General features: G+C 40.7%; 1 protein-coding gene across 2 annotated transcripts in view; it reads left to right on the top strand.

Annotated features, from left to right (window-relative positions):
* APOH (apolipoprotein H) overlaps window positions 1-17,726 on the top strand; it is a 388,934-nt gene that overhangs the window by 77,819 nt on the left and 293,389 nt on the right. For both annotated transcript variants that reach the window (XM_069199884.1, XM_069199885.1), the window contains exon 2: window positions 16,906-17,082. In XM_069199884.1, coding sequence (XP_069055985.1) covers window positions 16,906-17,082 — 177 coding nt within the window. The remainder of the gene's footprint in view (window positions 1-16,905; window positions 17,083-17,726) is intronic.

Here is a 17,726-nt window from a genome sequence, read left to right as displayed (position 1 = left end):
TGATCTCTTTCTGTACCATGGGCTATGATTATTACCAAGCTAAGGTATGGGTATGTGATAAGGCTTTACAGAGTAATGCAAAGGACCAATATGTACATCTCCTGGCTTGTAGGAAGATCGACATGTCCCTAACTTCTGTATCCTGTGGTTTAGCATTGTTTGACACCTTAGCAAACATCCTGATGTTACTATCAGTTATACTCTATGTGCTGTTTGCATATATTCCGATAAATGTGTGTAGATACAGTATTCAACAGTTTTTAATCTGTCCATGGTGCAATCCTATTGTAATGAGTCTCCTGCTGATGGAGTCCATGTGTGATGTCCATAACAAAGGTTGTACATTATAGAAGGACATATGTATTGTGGACAGTGAAACAATATGTAAAGACGTGAACTTAAAAGCACACAAAGTAAACAGTGAAGGGTTCAGTCATGGTGGCTGAAATCATCAGGGTAGCTGCTCCACCATTAGGATACACAAGTGCAGTGTCCTTGCAGCATAGCAAAATGGAGATATGTTTCAGAACAGTCAACAGGGTGTATCTGTGGCACATAAGGGGAACAAGTCAGGAGAGATCCACTTCTTGGCAGTGGGTTTGGTCTTGGCATCTTCTCCTCCTGATGTCTGGGTGGACGTCCAAATTTGCAGGGGGAGTTTCTCTGCTACAAAAGGTATGTCCTTCCCCTGACAGGGCCTCAATTCCACCAGCAGCCGCAGATGTTGAAGGGCCTAAAGAGTAATTACTAGTGGAAGATGCCTGATGTTGTGTTGCAGACCTACTCAGGATAGTGGTGATGTCCCTCAGCACCCCAGCAATGGAAGCCAGGATGGCATTTTGTGCCTGCCTCTGCTGCATGACTTCCTGGTGGTTGGCCCAGCTTTTGGATTTCCCCATCATGGTGATTACCTGGCCCATCGTGCCTTGGGAATTTTGGTAGGCTCCCAAGACTTGTGAGATGGCTTCCTGGTCAGTATTGTCTCTTTGACCCCCCCATCCTCTGGCCCACAGCATCCCTCCCTCGCACCCTAACCCCTCGTGCCTGTGCCCCTGGCACAGTGTGCCCACTCCCAGTGGTGGTAGGACCATCATTGTCAGGGATGACAAGAGAAGACTCAGGTACCTGTATGGTGGGGCACACAATTGATGAGACAGTCTTTGGGACACAGGTTTGGGGGTGAATGGTTGCCTGTGTTGTAGATGCAACGGGGCTGGGAGGAGTGGATGTGGGCAGGGTGAGGCTGACAGTTACTGACTGACCAGGTGCCCCCGCCAGTTTCATCATCAGTTTCCAGACATCCAGGTGTGTTGTCCTCACTGGGCCTTCATCCTGAGGGGTAGTGACAGTCTCTGGTATCCTGTCCATGGTAACAATTGCAAGGTTACTTGTGGGAGAACTGGAACACAGACTTACTGTTACATGTGGGGTATTATTGAAGTTGTATGAGATGCAGACAGTGCCTTAACATGATCCTCAGGAATGACAATGGCAGCTGCTGTACAATCTAACTTCGTTTAACGTGAAAATCTGTAACTTGAATTCCATACACCATGTGTTCAGCTGTTAAATTATGTTGGTAGTAATTGTACTGCTGATATCATCTTATGTTTTCTGATTTTTTACATGGGTGTTCACCTTTGTTGCCTAGTTAATTGTCTGGCATAATAGATGGCACACATAAGAGCTGTACAATGCACAATAGTGTCAGAGTAGGGGGCACATTATGTGAGTAGGTAATAGACATTGACCTGTATCTGGATGTACTGCATGTGAACCCACTTTGCCATCTGTATTCCCCCCCAGGTGAGTACATTTCAATCTTAGGAATCTTTAATATAAGGGCATAACGATTGGGCACTCTGAAATAGCTGTGTTTTGGTTGTGATGATAGTGGGAGTGGGCCATTGCATTGCTATCAATTTCATTAACTGTTTCACACTTGAACATTCAAGATGGTTAGATTGGTAGTTAGTTTGACATTCATGACATCTCTAATTTGGCACACTGTTCTGATTTTCGTAATGGTGGGATATTGTATTCTGGGAGGTGTAGTGCTATGAGTTGCCAGTATTTCATGTGCCATTTCCAAGGGCTGTGGAGCCAGTGAGTTTAGTGGACGTGTGGCATGCCAGAGAGGCGTATCAGGTATTTTGGACAGAGGTGTTGTGGGTGGTATGTTAATTGGGGTGGGTTAAGGTGGTGAGGGAGCATGCAGGACATGGCAATTGTGTGACATGGATTATGTGGCTACTTACACAACTTCACTCCCTCAGGTATTCCAATCAGGCCCTCAGGATGCAGTATGTCCAAAACTTTTTCCTCCCAAGATGTGAAAGTAGGGGGAGAAGGTGGGGGACCACCTCCAGTTTTTTGTACCGCCTGCTGGTTCCTGGAGGCCATGGACTGTACGTCCCCTTGAGGTCATTCCACCTATTCCCGATGTCCTACCTTGTTCGTAGATAGCTGCCTACAGAATTGACCCTGTTGACTATTCTTTGCCACAACTCCATTTTTCTGGCAATTGATGTTTGCTGGACCTGTGCTCTGAACAGGTGTGGCTCTACCCTGACAATTTCGTCCACTATGACCCTCAACTCATCATCCGTGGAACTTGGGTGTTTTTGTGGGGACATGGTAGTGGTGGTGAAGATGGCGTGGTAGTGCACAAAGAAAAAGGCTACAGAAAAATGTATATGGTGAGGTGTAGGTATTGTGATGTAAGTAGGTGACGGTTGTTGTGGATTATGTGTCGTTGTAAAATGGGTGTTGTGTATGTTGTGCAGGTGTGTGATGTGTGCATAGTGAAATGTATGGGATTCCTAATGTTGGTTTTTCTATATCTGAGAACGATTTTTCTTGTCTGTGTTCCGTGTGGCATTCTGTTTGCAATGGAATGTGGGTTTTGTAGAGTAGTGTTATATAGTGCAGTGTGTTGGTGTGTCAGGTGTGTGGATATGTGTCAGTTGTGGGTATTCAAACTATCCAATGTGGTGCTGTGTTCATTGTGATGTGAGTTGAGACCGCAGCGGTTAAGACCGTCATTGGTTTTCTGCCAAGGAAGAACCGCGGTTGTGATTTGTGGATTTATAATCTGATGGGTGGATTTATGTCGGGCTGGCGGTGCTGGTGATGGGACTGCTTCTTTTCTGTCCTCCAGTTTCCTGGCAGTTTCAGAAAGCTGGCTGTTTTTTGGCAGACTTCTCAGTGTAACTCTTAATACGGCAGTCGGATTACTGCCAACATGGCAGTCTTTTGGCAGCCGCCACTGCAGCGGTCTTCCCAAAAAAACTCCAAATTGTAATGAGGCCCTTTGTTTTTGTACAGTACATGTACACAAAGCCACAGAACATACAGCAACATACAGGGAACACGTGCACATATGCAACCACACAGAAACAGGTCTCTATGTACCCACACAAGCACAAATTTACAAAGGCACACAGAGATGCAACCATTTACCTAGTCATCTATGTTTACAAGCAGCACACATGCACATGCACAACTTGCATGCAACCAAGTTGCATATACAAATTGCATGCAAAAACTATTTCATGAATGACACCATCAGCCAGCCACAAGTTTTGGCCAAGAGTATGTTCCGTATTTGGATTGTTACTTACATACTGCTGATCATTCTTATAAAGATAAACAAAAAGTTACAAGTCTAACTAAGCAAACTTCTGTTGGCTACCCAGACAGAAGTGGCCAAGGTGCCCCCCAGATATTGACTCCAAAATTTAATTTCACCATAATATCATTGTCAGAACATCATGACTACAAAAGTATAGTAGACAAAAATATTGATTCGTAAAAGATCATTCTTTATTTTTTACAGTATTATTAAAGTTTAAAATATAGTTTACTATAATATCGTATGTATTGTGTTGTTTTATTTTTTTGTATTATGTTTTTATTTCATTATTTATGCTATTGTGAAACTCATTTTTTATTATTTTCACACAATATTATAATTATGTATAATGTTTATTTTGGGTTGTTGGTTTATTGGGGGATGGGAAGGTAACTGATTAATACGATTTTTTTTTTCAACTGCCCCCCCCCCCCCCCCCCCCCCCCACCTCCACCGCCCCAAGGTATGCCCTTTCCCCAACATTTGTTCAACTTGAGGAAGAATAGTAGATCTGGCTTCCTCTAGCACCTGCCAAAATATGCACTTTCCCCAGTATTTGGAAAATTGGAGTTAGAATAGTAAAGCTTATCATTCCACAGGATGCACTTCCTCAAAGGTTGTTATACTGGCACTAGAAATATTACATCTGACTTCATCAAAGTATGCACTTTCTGATATGTTTATTAGAATACACTTCAAACAGCAACTCTGCTCTCTTCCTCTCCTCTCTACTCCCAAGGTATGCACTTCCCCAGTGTTTGTTAGACTGTAGCTAGAAAAGTAAATGTTAATCCCGAAGTGTATACATTTCCCCTTATTAGTACTGGACTTTTCAGGGTTTTAGTTAGATTAATATATTTTGTATTTTATTGATAATTTTGGATTGGTGTTATTTCTAAGGACTAAAAACAAGCGGAAACGGAAGGAGTCCAGAGTTTAATGAGAACAAGAATACACAGCAGAGATCCCCCAGCAGCACTCCACACCTCCCAACACTGCTACAACCTCCCACTCTGGAATACCACAACATCCTAAAAAATGTAGGGAGATGACGATTCCATACATCCAACATAAGTAAATACAATAGTTGTGTTACCACACTTTATGATAGAATTATTTAAAAATATTTCAAGCATATTTAAAGTATTTTATTTTCTAATTTCTATTTCCATTGTGTTTTATATTTTGAAATGCTTTACTTTTTTTACTTTATTTTAAAAATATAAATTTTAGCTATATATATTTTAAAATATTATTTATAATGGTTGAATATATTTAAAATGTTTTCATATGTTTTGAAAATTGATTAGTTATATGCTATATAATGTATAATATAATTAGTATATTCTTATAAGAATTATTTTATGTGTATAATACATTGATTGTAGAATTAAAATAACACATCTTATATATATATATATATATATATATATATATATATATATATATATATATATATATTATTTCTTCAACAGATGGACTGATAGCCATCTGACGGCTGCACCGATCCCATCACGTATCTCCCAAGTGTCGAGGTCAATTGAGTCCAAAGCGCTCGTATTTAGTTGATAAATTTATTTATTTAGCTTATATAGGTAATTCAGAGTCCCGAATGAGATGTCTGTCAACGCGTTTCGGCAAAACGCCTTCTACTGGACAGTTTGGCTAATCAGCCGGCATCATTTACATATAGCTATTACGTCCTACATTTATTTCTATAACACTGTGATGTACTACAAACGCGGCGGCCATTTTGAAGTGTGTAATTATAATTATTATAGATACAACAATTAATAGAGGAATAAACCTACATTGATGCCAATATTTACAGATAACATCAAAGTTAAAATTGGACAGTCATAAGGAATAAATATTGAATAATAAATATATTAGGAAAAAAGGCAATTGCTTCCAATAATTCATAATGTTTGATCATATAAAAACATTAATTAAATAACAAGAACAATAATAGTGTAAATATAAACGAAGAAACGGTAATATCAATTTTTTCAATTTTACAATGTTTAAATTATCATTCGTTATATATACATATAATTATTTATAATTAATTAGTGTCTTGTATTAAAATCATGTTTAGGTAGTGACAATAGTTATGTTTTAATACCATAGTTTTTATCGGATGCCCGTATAATCAAATCTAGTTCCTCACTGTCCTTATCTGTATACTAGGTAATTCCATACACATACATATAAATATGTTGTATTAAAATGAGGCCTTGGCGTAAAGTGCAATGTGCTGAAAAACTAAACTAATAATAAGTGCAAAAGAGCATATAAAGTGCATAGAAGTGTTACAAAAACTCCAATTAAAAACAGTCAGATCTGTTGATCTTTTGGTCCATGTTATAATCTAGATGTACATATATAACTCTATATATGATATTTAATATTCTTCAGTCGCCAAGTTATAGAAGAATAAAATGGAATCAAACATCATCATCAATGGTACAGTACAAATCTGTATACGCACTAATTCCATCTATGTTTCATCAGTTTGTGATATGAATTCAAACTAGGGAAAGTTATTAAGTCATGTCTATTTTACAGATTACATCATGGCACGATCATTTAAGTAGATAAGATCTTATCACCCATCTTCCTAAAAAGGAAATATAGATAACATACTGCCAAATTAGCACTACTATTTTTAGGAATTGAAACACAGGGGGAGTCTCCATCTAAAAAGCAATGAACAGTGTGTTTTCATCTAAGATGGACATAGAGCTCAGCATCAAGATTGTGCCCCAATGGGGACTCAGATCCCAATAATAAAATCATCTTGGATTCCATTTGTCTGAGCTCGAGTATTCTATTGCCACCTCTGGAGTTGTTTTTAATGTGTTTGATGCCATAGAAAGCTAAAGTGCCACATTCTCCTTTGTGTACTTCCCAAAAATGTTTAGCCAGAGGATAGGTCTTGTCCTGATTTTTAATGGCTCTAAAATGCTGTAAGAACCTAACTTTTAATTTATGAATGGTACTTCCAATGTATTTTTTCTGGCATCCACATTCGATGACATAAATCACAAATTCAGTGTCACATGTAATCCGATCTTTGATCTCGCACTGTCGACCATCAAAAGTTTGGTATTTGTATGTGTTTTTAGCATACTTGCAGGCCTTGCAGTGGCCACATTTCCAAAATCCCAAACTTTTTTGGCTCAACCAAGATGTATTGGTTTTTACTGAAAAATAACTTCTAGTTAGATAGTCTCCCAAAGAACGTGCTTTACGAAATGTTATGGACGGATGGGTTTCTATGTGATCATTAATAATGGGATCGTTCTGTAAAACATGCCAATTTTTTTGGAGTATAGTTCTGAGTGACTCATGTTGTTGATTGTACTGGAGAAATATTCTAGGTGCTGTATGTTGGAAATCATTACTAGTTACTGAGTTATTAAAAAGTAACTCATCTCTGCTTTTATTCCGTACTCTGTGTAAAGCATCATTTAAGATTTTTGGAGGATAGCCTCTACTTAAAAACCTGTTAACCATAGCCTTAGATTCCAACTCATATTGGTTTTCATCAGAGCATATTCTGCGGGCCCGCAGTAGCAGGCTATATGGAATGCTCCATTTTAGTGAGTGGGGATGTCCACTATTGGCATGTAATATAGAATTACAAGCCGTGGGCTTTCGATATATGGATGTCTTTAAATGATTGTTTTCTACTTGTAGTAGGACATCCAAAAAAGAGATGGTATCTCTATTGTAGATGGCATCTAGATAAATGTTGAATTGATTATTATTTAATACATTTATGTATTCCAACAGCAGTTGTTCTGTGCCATCCCAGATAATGAACAGATCGTCGATATATCGCACCCACAATATCACTCTATCCATATAGATGTTATTGCTTTCTGACCATGCCACCTCCTTCTCCCACCAGCCCATATATAGATTGGCATAGGTGGGAGCAGAGGATGCTCCCATAGCTGTCCCTTGTTTTTGTAAGAAACTTTCATTATCAAAGAGGAACAGGTTATGTGTCAGGCAGAATATATATATATATGTATATATATATATATATATATATATATATATATATATATATATATATATATGTATATATTTAAATATATCTATATATACAGCTTTCTCCACATATATATACATACCCATATATGTATACCTATCTGTATCTATCTTTTCCACAAAAAAGTTCACCCACCTCAGCTCCTTCACTAAAGGTTTTGGGGTGATCCCTCAAGTGTGGCCTGAGAAGAAAGGGGGTCACAAAAAACAACTTGCCCATACAATTTCCATAAAGATTTTTGGACAGCACTACAGCCTAATGGCTGAACAGACCAGCAACAAATTTGGCAAAAATCTAGGGCTACAGGTACAAATATTTTGCAACTTGCAAAAGGGTTGCAAAGAGGTTTGCAAATGCAAAAATGTCTGTCTGCGATGTACAAAAAACATTCACAAACCCGAAATGACAATGCAGCATAACTGTTTTGTGAGTCAGTAAAAATTGCAAATGCAAATACTAAATCGCAATTAGGAAATCCCTGTTTGTGATTCGCAAACAGTATGTTATTTGCATTCACAAATAGCGGATAGTCGCAAAATGAATCTTTTGCACATACAATTTAGCACAGATTTTGAACCGGTAGTAAATTGGTAGGGAGTATATAAACCAGCCCAGAATGCTTCAGGGTTTACCACAATGGGTGCTCTTTACCATTTTGCAATAAAGTGCAAATAGTGGCTGTTCAGCGGAGGAGGAGGAGATGAAGACAAGAGACGATTTTTAGTGCCAGGCAGACCCTTTTTCTACAAACTGAGGAAGAAATATTTGAGAAATACAGGCTAAGTAGCGCTGTCATACTGGAGATAATTTCACTCTAACACCCACATCTTGAAAGCAGGAGCCTGCACAGTAATGCAATCCCTACTCATGTACAGGTGTTGTGCTAATTACACATATTAGCCTCTGGCAGTTACCAGGGGTGATTGCAGTGGCAGAAGGGGTGTCACAAAGTGTGCTTTCACGGTTCTTCCATGCATTCCTAGATGCCATGCTGACCTACATTCACCAACATAGATTTTTACCAGATTGCAAATTTTCCCCATGTCACAGGGTATGTGGATGGGACACGTGCCCATGTGTCCCCATACCATCTGTAATACATTTTCAGAAACAGGAAAAAACATATTTCCTCAACATTCATGTGGTATGCAATGCCCACTGTATCATAACTGATATTGTGTCACAATATCCAGGAAGCACCCATGACTCCTTCATGTTTATTCACAGTGGAATAACTAGAAGGCTGGAAAGAGAAGATTTTAATGATGGATATCTAGTAGGAAGAGAATAGAAATTCACTAAGAGAAATGTGTGTGTGATCAACACCCACTCAACACCCATGGAATGCCTCCCTAGCGTAAAGTAAGGCAACACACGATTTGTGCTGTGCTGCCTTTCTCCAGATTTTTTAAGCCACTCAGAGCCACTCAAAGTGGCTGTGCGTGAAGTCAAAAATGTGACTTAAGGTTCGCATCACTCTTGCACCATGTTGTGTGGTGCAAACCGGGTCATAATTGTGGCCTTAATGCAGAAATTACTGAGATGGTAGTGCTAGGCAAAAATAAAACTGTGGACTAACACCTTCTGGCCCCTCTTACAGCTCCAAAACCAGTGGCGAAGAGTCTTGGGATTAGTATTGACCTAGATCTGTGTAATGATGAGCTGGACAAGAAGTAATTTAATATCCAAATTTATTCAGTCCAACAAGTCACCTCCAGCTTCTTTTCCCTTGTTCTCTGTTACCCACTCTTCTTAGATATGAACACATTCCTCCTTTCATTCCAATTCTCTACCATGTAGTAAACATTCTATCAACTCTACACATCTCCCCCCTTATATACATACATTGAATATAATCTGCCTATTCAGAAAAAGAAACACTATACCATTATATATAACAAAGAAATAACTCAATACAATTAGTATAAATGCATACATACATATATTTTGATAGACATGCATCATAAATATCTTGTTTCAAATACATCATGGACATTTTGCCTGGCTTTATGAGTCCCCCATACAAATCCATCCTCCAGAATCACTACACTCCATTTCACCTCTTTTACTTTGAATGGTTGGAAAAACTTGCTTTCTCCTTTCCTGACTATCCCTATTCTCTTAGCACCTTTCCTGGCATTATAATATTCATTAGGTTTCTGTAGTTTTGCAATTTTCTATGCATTTGAGTCCACCCACACACATTTTTTACTCTTCAACCATGCTGGGATCTCTTTACTTCCCAGATCTCTTCCCTTAAGGGATATGAAAGGTGATACTCTGATCACAGAATGTGGTGTTAGTCTGAATGCCTATGTCAATTTCTTCAGGTCATCTTTCCATTGCAACCCATTGACGAAGGATAGCTGAATATTCTCTATAATTAGGCGGTTGACCCTTTTCACTAATCCATGAGGTCTGAATAAAGGCACTTGTTCATGTGTGAAACCAATTTTTTTAGGATCTCACTCATGTTTCTGGAAAAATAACTGCAACCCATTATCAGATACCAGTGTTTTTCTGAATTAATTCCAACAACCTCACTACATTTTCAATATCAGTGTGATCTATGGTCTTTGTCACAAACCATCTGGTGTGATATTCAATCAAAACAATCATGTACTTATCCCTAGAATCTAATCTGGCTATAGGACCTAAAAAGGCTCTGGCCACTCTTTCCCAAAGCGTGCTGGGTAACTCCACACAACCCAAACGAGGTTGCCTTATGATCTTGGTCTTATCACTGTTGGCATGTGACTAGCATTCCTTGACTATGCCTTCAAAAGATTCATCCATTTTGGGCCACCAGAAAGATTGACGCACATGTCTCTTTGTCATGTTGTGACCCCGATGTCCTTCAATTTGAATTATCTTTTTTCTAAGTTTCTCAGGTGGGGTGATTTGGTTCCTCCACATCAGTTTCCCTTCATGCACACACAATTAATCTTTTACATTATGTTAGGTATGCAACTCTTTACCACGATTTTCACCATTCCCCCAACCTGCCTTTACACATCTCTACAATTTTCTCATTCTAATAAGGTCCTCTTCCAAAGCAAATCTCCATTCTTCCTTTCCCAGAGTCACTTCTTCACACCCATCCATCACTACCTCTACGTCTACTTCCACATTTTATTCTTCTATAGGCAAGCTAGATAGTCTGCCACTACATTTTTCACATTTTCAAATACTCTATTTCGAAGTTGTATTTTAACACAGATAGCATCCACCTGGATATTCTAGGTGTCACATTCCCTGCTAGTTCCTTTTCCTCTCCCTTTGAAAAGGTGTATTAAGGGCTTGTGATTTGTTTTAACTTTAAAAGGTGGTCCCCACACAAAGTACTTGAAATGTTTGATACCCTGGCATCATGGTAGGAATTCTCTTTCAATTACAGAGCACAAGGTCTCCGCTTTTTGAAGATGCCTCAGTGCAAACTCCACTATCTTGTCTTCACCATCTTTAACCTTCATTAACACTGCTAATCCCCACATTGCTTGCATCAGTTGCCAAATGAGCTTTGGCAGTGACATCAAAATGTCCCAATGTCGGAGCTCACACTATTCCCTCTTTTACATTGTTGAAGGCTGTGTCACAATCTCTGTCCCATTTAAAAATGCCATTCTTTTTCTTTAACTATCATAGGGGCTCAACAATCTCAGTGGTCAGCTACCAAGTTGGAGCAATATTCTGCCAGTCCTTAGAATTACTTAAATTGATCTACACTCGTAGGTCTAGGTGCTTCCTTCACTACCATTACTATGTTTTTTTGGTCTGATACCATCCTTGGAAATCTCATGCTCTAGGTAGGTAACTTGACTCTTTTTCAATTGGAATTTCTTCTTTTTTCTTGTCAATTCATACCTTTTCAATCATCTTAGTACCTTATCCATCAATTGGTCATGTTTACTTTCACTTTTTCCCAAAATCACAACATCATCCTGGAAGCACAGGACATATTCCAGGCCATTGAATAGTTGTTGCATCATTCTTTGGAACACCGCTGAGGCTGAAGCATCTGCGGCGTACCCCAGGGCTCGTCCCTGAGCCCAACCCTCTTCAACGTCTACATGGCCCCGCTCGCTAACATCGCCTGACCCCACAACCTCAACATCATCTCATACGCCAACAACATCCAGCTGATCCTCTCCCTCATCAAGGACTCCGCCAAGACCTACCTCCACAAAGGAATAAAGGCCATCGCCGAATGGATGCAGAGCAGCTACCTCAAACTCAATTCCGACACGACGACATCTTCGGCTCCACCCCCTCCGCATGGGATACCTGCTGGTGGCCTGCCACTCTCGGAACCGCTCTGACTCCCACCAACCACGCATGCAACTTAGGATTCATCCTGGACCCTCACTATCCATGACCCAGCAAGTCAACGCCATCTCCTCCTCCTGCTTCAACACCCTCTGCATGTTCCGAAAGATCTACAAATGGATACCCACCGAAACCAGAAGAAAAGTCACTCAAGCTCTTGTAAGCAGCAAAATGGACTACGGCAATGCCCTCTATGCAGGAACCACAGCCAAACTCCAGAAGAGGCTGCAACGCAGCCAGAATGCCTCCACACGCCACATCCTGGACACATCACAGGCCACCTCAAAAACCTGCATTGGCTCCCAGTCAACAAGAGAATCACCTTCAAACTACTCACCCACGCTCACAAAGCACTGCACAACACTGGACCAGAATACCTCAACAGACGACTCTCCTTCGGCACCCCGATCCAGCATCTCCGCTCCACTGACCTTGCCCTCGCAACCCTCTCACACGTCCGCAGAACTACAACCGGCGGTAGATCATTCTTGCACCTCGCCGCCAAAACATGGAACACTCTTCTTACTCACCTGCGCCAGACCAAAGACCTCCTTACCTTCAGGAAACTGCAGGAAACTTCAGGAAACTTCTGAAGACCTGGCAGTTCGAGCAGTAGCAGCACCTCCCACCCCTTCTCCCCCCCTTCTCCCCCTCCCCTCCTCAGCGCCTTGAGACCTTCATGGGTGAGTAGTGCGCTTTACAAATCCCCTGATTTATTTATTGAAGCATGGCCAAAAGGCATCCTTGAATAGCGGTAGGCCACCAGCGGTGGAACAAATGATGTCAAGTGTTTAGAATCCTCGTGCAGGTCGATCTGTGGAATGTGGCGGACATGTCACTCACACTAAAGACCACTTCAACCCCCCCCCCCCATTGCTGTTATCATTTCAGAAATATTTGGCAGTGGTTGCCTGTCAACCCTTATATTTTTGTTCAGATCGTGCAAGTCAATACATAGCCAGATTTTCCTCCCTCTTTTTGGTACCACCACTACTGGTGCCAACCACTCCAGGGAATTCAGTAGTTTCTATTATCCTTTGTGCCAGCAGTTTGTTTAATTCCTTCTGTAAAGGTTTTCTCATCAAATGTGGGATATTCCTTACTCTGTGGACAACAAGTGTTGCACATTTCTTTAAAATTATTTAGTGAGAGAAGCCTTTCAGTTTACCAGGTTTCTCCATAACCACTTCTGGATATCTTTCCATTAGTTTCCCACCATACAATCCATGTGTTTCAATTTCCACTTCAACACTCTGAACTTCAATTCTGAATGGTTTCCAGCATTGAGGTTTATAACCATTTTCAGATCCTTTTGATGTCGCCTACCCAGTAGGTCTGAACCCTCATTTCGTTATATAGACATGCCTAGTACCGCTTCCCCTTCAGATTCAATTGCCATCCATTTCATTCCACTGATCTCTATTCTTTTTCCTCCAGACCCCACCTCTTTGATGTTTATTCATTCCATTTGGTATCTGCCATGCCCCAATTTTTGTAGAAAGTGTCTTTGGACAGTAATGTGTACAAACGTCCAAAATCTGCTAACATCCTCACCTCTTGGTTATCAAGGTTCATGTTAGCAATGGGTTTTCTCCAATTTGTCTTTGCTTTCCTTTTCTATTATCCTCCCTTTGGAGATTATCCTCACAATCTGTTCATCTTCAATTAGTTCCTTTACATTCAGCACTAGTTTCTGTATACTTTCACTTGTCATCTATTTCCTTCACTTTTGCTATTCGATTGTTTGTTCTGCACACTTTAGTGAAGTGTCCTCTTCTACCACAATAGCGACATATAGCCTTCTTGCTGCACACATGATGGTGGACCCAATATGGTCAGGTGCACCACAACGATAACACTTTATTGTTCTTGGAGTTGTTCCTTGGGACTGGGCTTGAGTGTGTGCTTTCTCGTTAGATTTGCATTGCTACTGTGTTTTCTTCTTTAGTTTGACTTTCCTAATTTCTTCCACCAATAGATTCATTTCTGACACCTGGCTTCCTTGTTGCTCCTTCGCTAACTCACTCACATTGTTCTTGCGAATTTCTTTTGAAGCATGTTTATGTATGTTCTAAACCTTTAACAATTTGAATGGTCTACTCAAGCGTAGGATCTTTTATTAGTGGTTTCTCTTTCACTCTTTTATTGTTTGTGCAGCTTCCTATTTCATCCCATATGAGGGAATCCCTCAAGTTGTCAAACTGGCATATTAAAGACAAGCCCCTTATTGTGGCCACACAAGATGCAATATCTTTGTCTAACCTCTGTACTCTGGGAAATAATTTATGTCGCTCTAGCACTAAATTCACTTTTGCGATGAAACATGCATCTAATATCTATAATGACACCTCACATACAATGCTGAGTTGCCTATCTCCCATACCTAAAGAAATCTCTGGATGGTCTTCATACAACCTATGCCCCTAAATACCTAAAACTTGCCTGTCTCCTCACAGGACCATATTTATCTGCCCCAAATGCTAGCATGTAGATGACAAACATTTTTGTTCACTGTTTCTATGGTTTTGGTGGGTCACAAGGAGTTGCAAGTAACGTGGGAGGTGGAGCCATATATTGATCAGTCATATTTTCCTTGTCTGTGAGTATAATTTACATACACTTATTTTTCCTTTCCACTTACCTGGAAAGAAAGAGAGTGAGTGGTATCTCATGACAATTTGAGTGCACAACAAACAGTGCAGGTTACCAAGCACATGCACATGATTAAAATGATGCAGAGCTGCTCTGGCTTGAGGTGAGTGCTAGCTTGTGATAGTTTCAGTCGAATAGTGTTTACAAAAGAATTTAAAGAATGTGCAGGCTTGTGCTGCTTTTTTTCATGCCGGTGAAGAACTTAAAGAACGCATGGCTCTCACTGCTCAACTCTATGCACCGGTGAAGGGAGTCAAAAGACTTGCGCTCCAACGTTCTATCTGATTACTTGTTTCCTTCAGTAACAGCTTGAATATGGTTGTACCAGCAGCTTCCAATTAAATAAAGCAACATAGATTTAATACAATTGCCAACTCACGTTGTTGCACAGTAATCAGTGCTATTCCCCTCAACAATAATGCACTTGTCTTGCTTGATTCAATTTACTTAACATTATCCTCTTTATTTTGATGCGATTGGCAATATTTTCCACGTTCAAAACCAGTTGGCCCAATTTGTGCACTGGTCAAAGCTTACAGTAGAGTAAAGCACTTACCCACATCAAGGATATAATTTCCAGTTCATTCCTATTTTTTTTCCAGAAGTGGAGGTCCTTCAGTGCCTATCCCCCACACAGACTTCAGTTTGTCGCCAGTTATGTAAAGACGAACTTGACATGAAGTAGTTCAATATCTGGGTTTATTCAGTCCAACAAGTCACCTCCAGCTTCTCTTCCATTGTCCTCTGTTACCCCTCTTTTTTCATATGAACACATTCCTTCCCCACATTCCACTTTCTCTACTACATAGTCAACATTCTATCAACTCTACAATCTGTACCTTAGCCTGACCATTAGCGCATTGGCTCCAGACTGGATTATGCAAACATCATACACCTTGGCCTTCCCGTTAGTGACTGTTGTAATTTATTCCAATGCGGGAATTGCATATTAACAACCATTCTATATACATTGCTTCCATTGTATTCACCCTTTCCCTACTTTCTTTGTCCCTTTCTGCAGTTGCCACTTGCCGGGGTTCCTTGACTGTGGGGTTTGGCAGTTGTGACAAGTGGACAGGAACCTGACAGCTGGTGTTGGTCAGAGGCCGTTGACCTGCATTTCAATAAATAATCCTCTTAATCTTAAAATGGAGCGTGTTACTTTGTAATAGTGACCTAAAGAGATTACAGTTGATTCAGAATGCAGCAGCCAGATTGATCATCAGATTACCCTGCAGAGCACACGTCACCCCCCTATCTTAAAAATATTCACTGGCTCCCTGTTAAGGAACATGTAACAAGCCTGCTGTTTAGTTTTCAAGTCTTTAATGGGAGTGTCCCCATAATTTCTGAAAGGCAGACTAATATGATGCTCCCCTAAAATGACCTTTCACTCAACACCAGCCAACATTTTGGTACTATCTAGGTTTAAGAAAGTAAGGGCATGAGGACAAAGGTTTTCAGTAAATGCGCCCAAGGAGTAAAATACCCTTCCTATAGAGATCCGAACTATCATGGAACTGGCCCCCACTTTAGGAAAGCATTGAAGACATGGCTTTTTAAGCAAGCCTTCAAATAAACTTGGCTTGGATCAGACCTTTTCACTCATTCGCCCCCCTCTATGACCTCACCACCGCCAAGATATCCTTGGTTGGATGTTGCGTTTTAGAAATACTATGTAACATGACATAACATAACATTTAATATGGGTCTGGACTAATGCTCCATGGACTAATGCACCCAATCCAGTGACCTGTATTTGAGCTCATGGCCACAGATTGAAATCCCAGTGGCCCACTCAGCCTCCCATCTTTTTGAGGTCAATAACCTGAGTAGAATTGAGTTGAATAACAACAAACATCCGTGGCCCTAGCGCTAGGATACTTTTCAAGGTGAATGTGTGCTTTTCAAATACGTTATGTTATCTAATCACCAGACCAGAGTAGGGCTGCCTTACCAAGCAGCTTCACCGAGGGGTAAAGAAAATTATTATTAATACCCAGTCTCGGCTAGTAAATGTTTCACCTGCCAGGTTTATAGATAACTCAATCCATATATTCTTTATATCGAATTCAGCTGCAAGTAAAACTATTGGAAGACAAATGGGAAACATTGAGACCTAACAAAGGAGCAGAAAGGATTATTTTGATTCAAATCTCTGAAAAGGACATGAATGCCAACACCTGATGTCAATAATGATTGCAGGATTGTGTTGTCATCTCTCTTTTAGCGTGCCCGCACCCTCCTAAGGTGGAGTTTGCTGCAGCTGAGCCAGAGAAAAGGGTCTATGAACCTGGGGAAGACGTGATTTACACCTGCCTGCCAGGCTACGTACAGCGCAGCGGCCAGCGCAGGATGATCTGTCCACTCAGCGGCAACTGGAACGAACCCACCATTAAATGCGCAGGTAAGAAACGCGTGACTGATAGCTGACATGGCTTCACGTCTGTGATATAAGGGTCCTCATTTCTGTCACCAGGTGTAGCGGGAGTCTTGACCCACGAATATTTCAGTGGGATTTTGTTGACATGGCAATGCTGCCTGCGGTGGAAATGTACAGGAAGGATTGTGAATCAACTTTAACAGTTAGCAGTGGCACCATCTCTGCTACCGCCAGTTTACCAACTCCCCACACGTACAAGCACTAGAAACTCGAGCGACACTGTTAGAATACCTCACCTTTACATGCACACCTCCACCGCAACCAGGCAATCCAGCTTCCCAGGCCAAGTCGCTGTTTGAGCCACCGCACTTCCCTGGCCACCTAAACCCTGATTTCGGCTTATCTACAGCTGTAACATTTACAGTTGCCCCTCTGCAAATCCAGCCCTATTTCATACTATGCTCCAACTTTAAGCCCCCCCCCGGACTATTGCATCCATCCTCCTTAGTCTGAAGGTGCTGGTCACCTCCATGTACAATACTCAATTTCTACATACCAGCAGTAGGCAGCTAAGGGGTACTACAAACAACCTTAGGTGCGTGAAGCCCCACACTAACACGCTTCCCCTGTGTGCTACTGAGCAATTTCCACTTCATATACCTATCTGT

The sequence above is a fragment of the Pleurodeles waltl genome, chromosome 7 (assembly GCF_031143425.1).
Source record: "Pleurodeles waltl isolate 20211129_DDA chromosome 7, aPleWal1.hap1.20221129, whole genome shotgun sequence".
Taxonomy (NCBI): Eukaryota; Metazoa; Chordata; class Amphibia; order Caudata; family Salamandridae; genus Pleurodeles; species Pleurodeles waltl.
The sequence above is the reverse complement of the archived record's forward strand: the minus strand, read 5'-3'. Positions and strand labels throughout refer to the sequence as shown.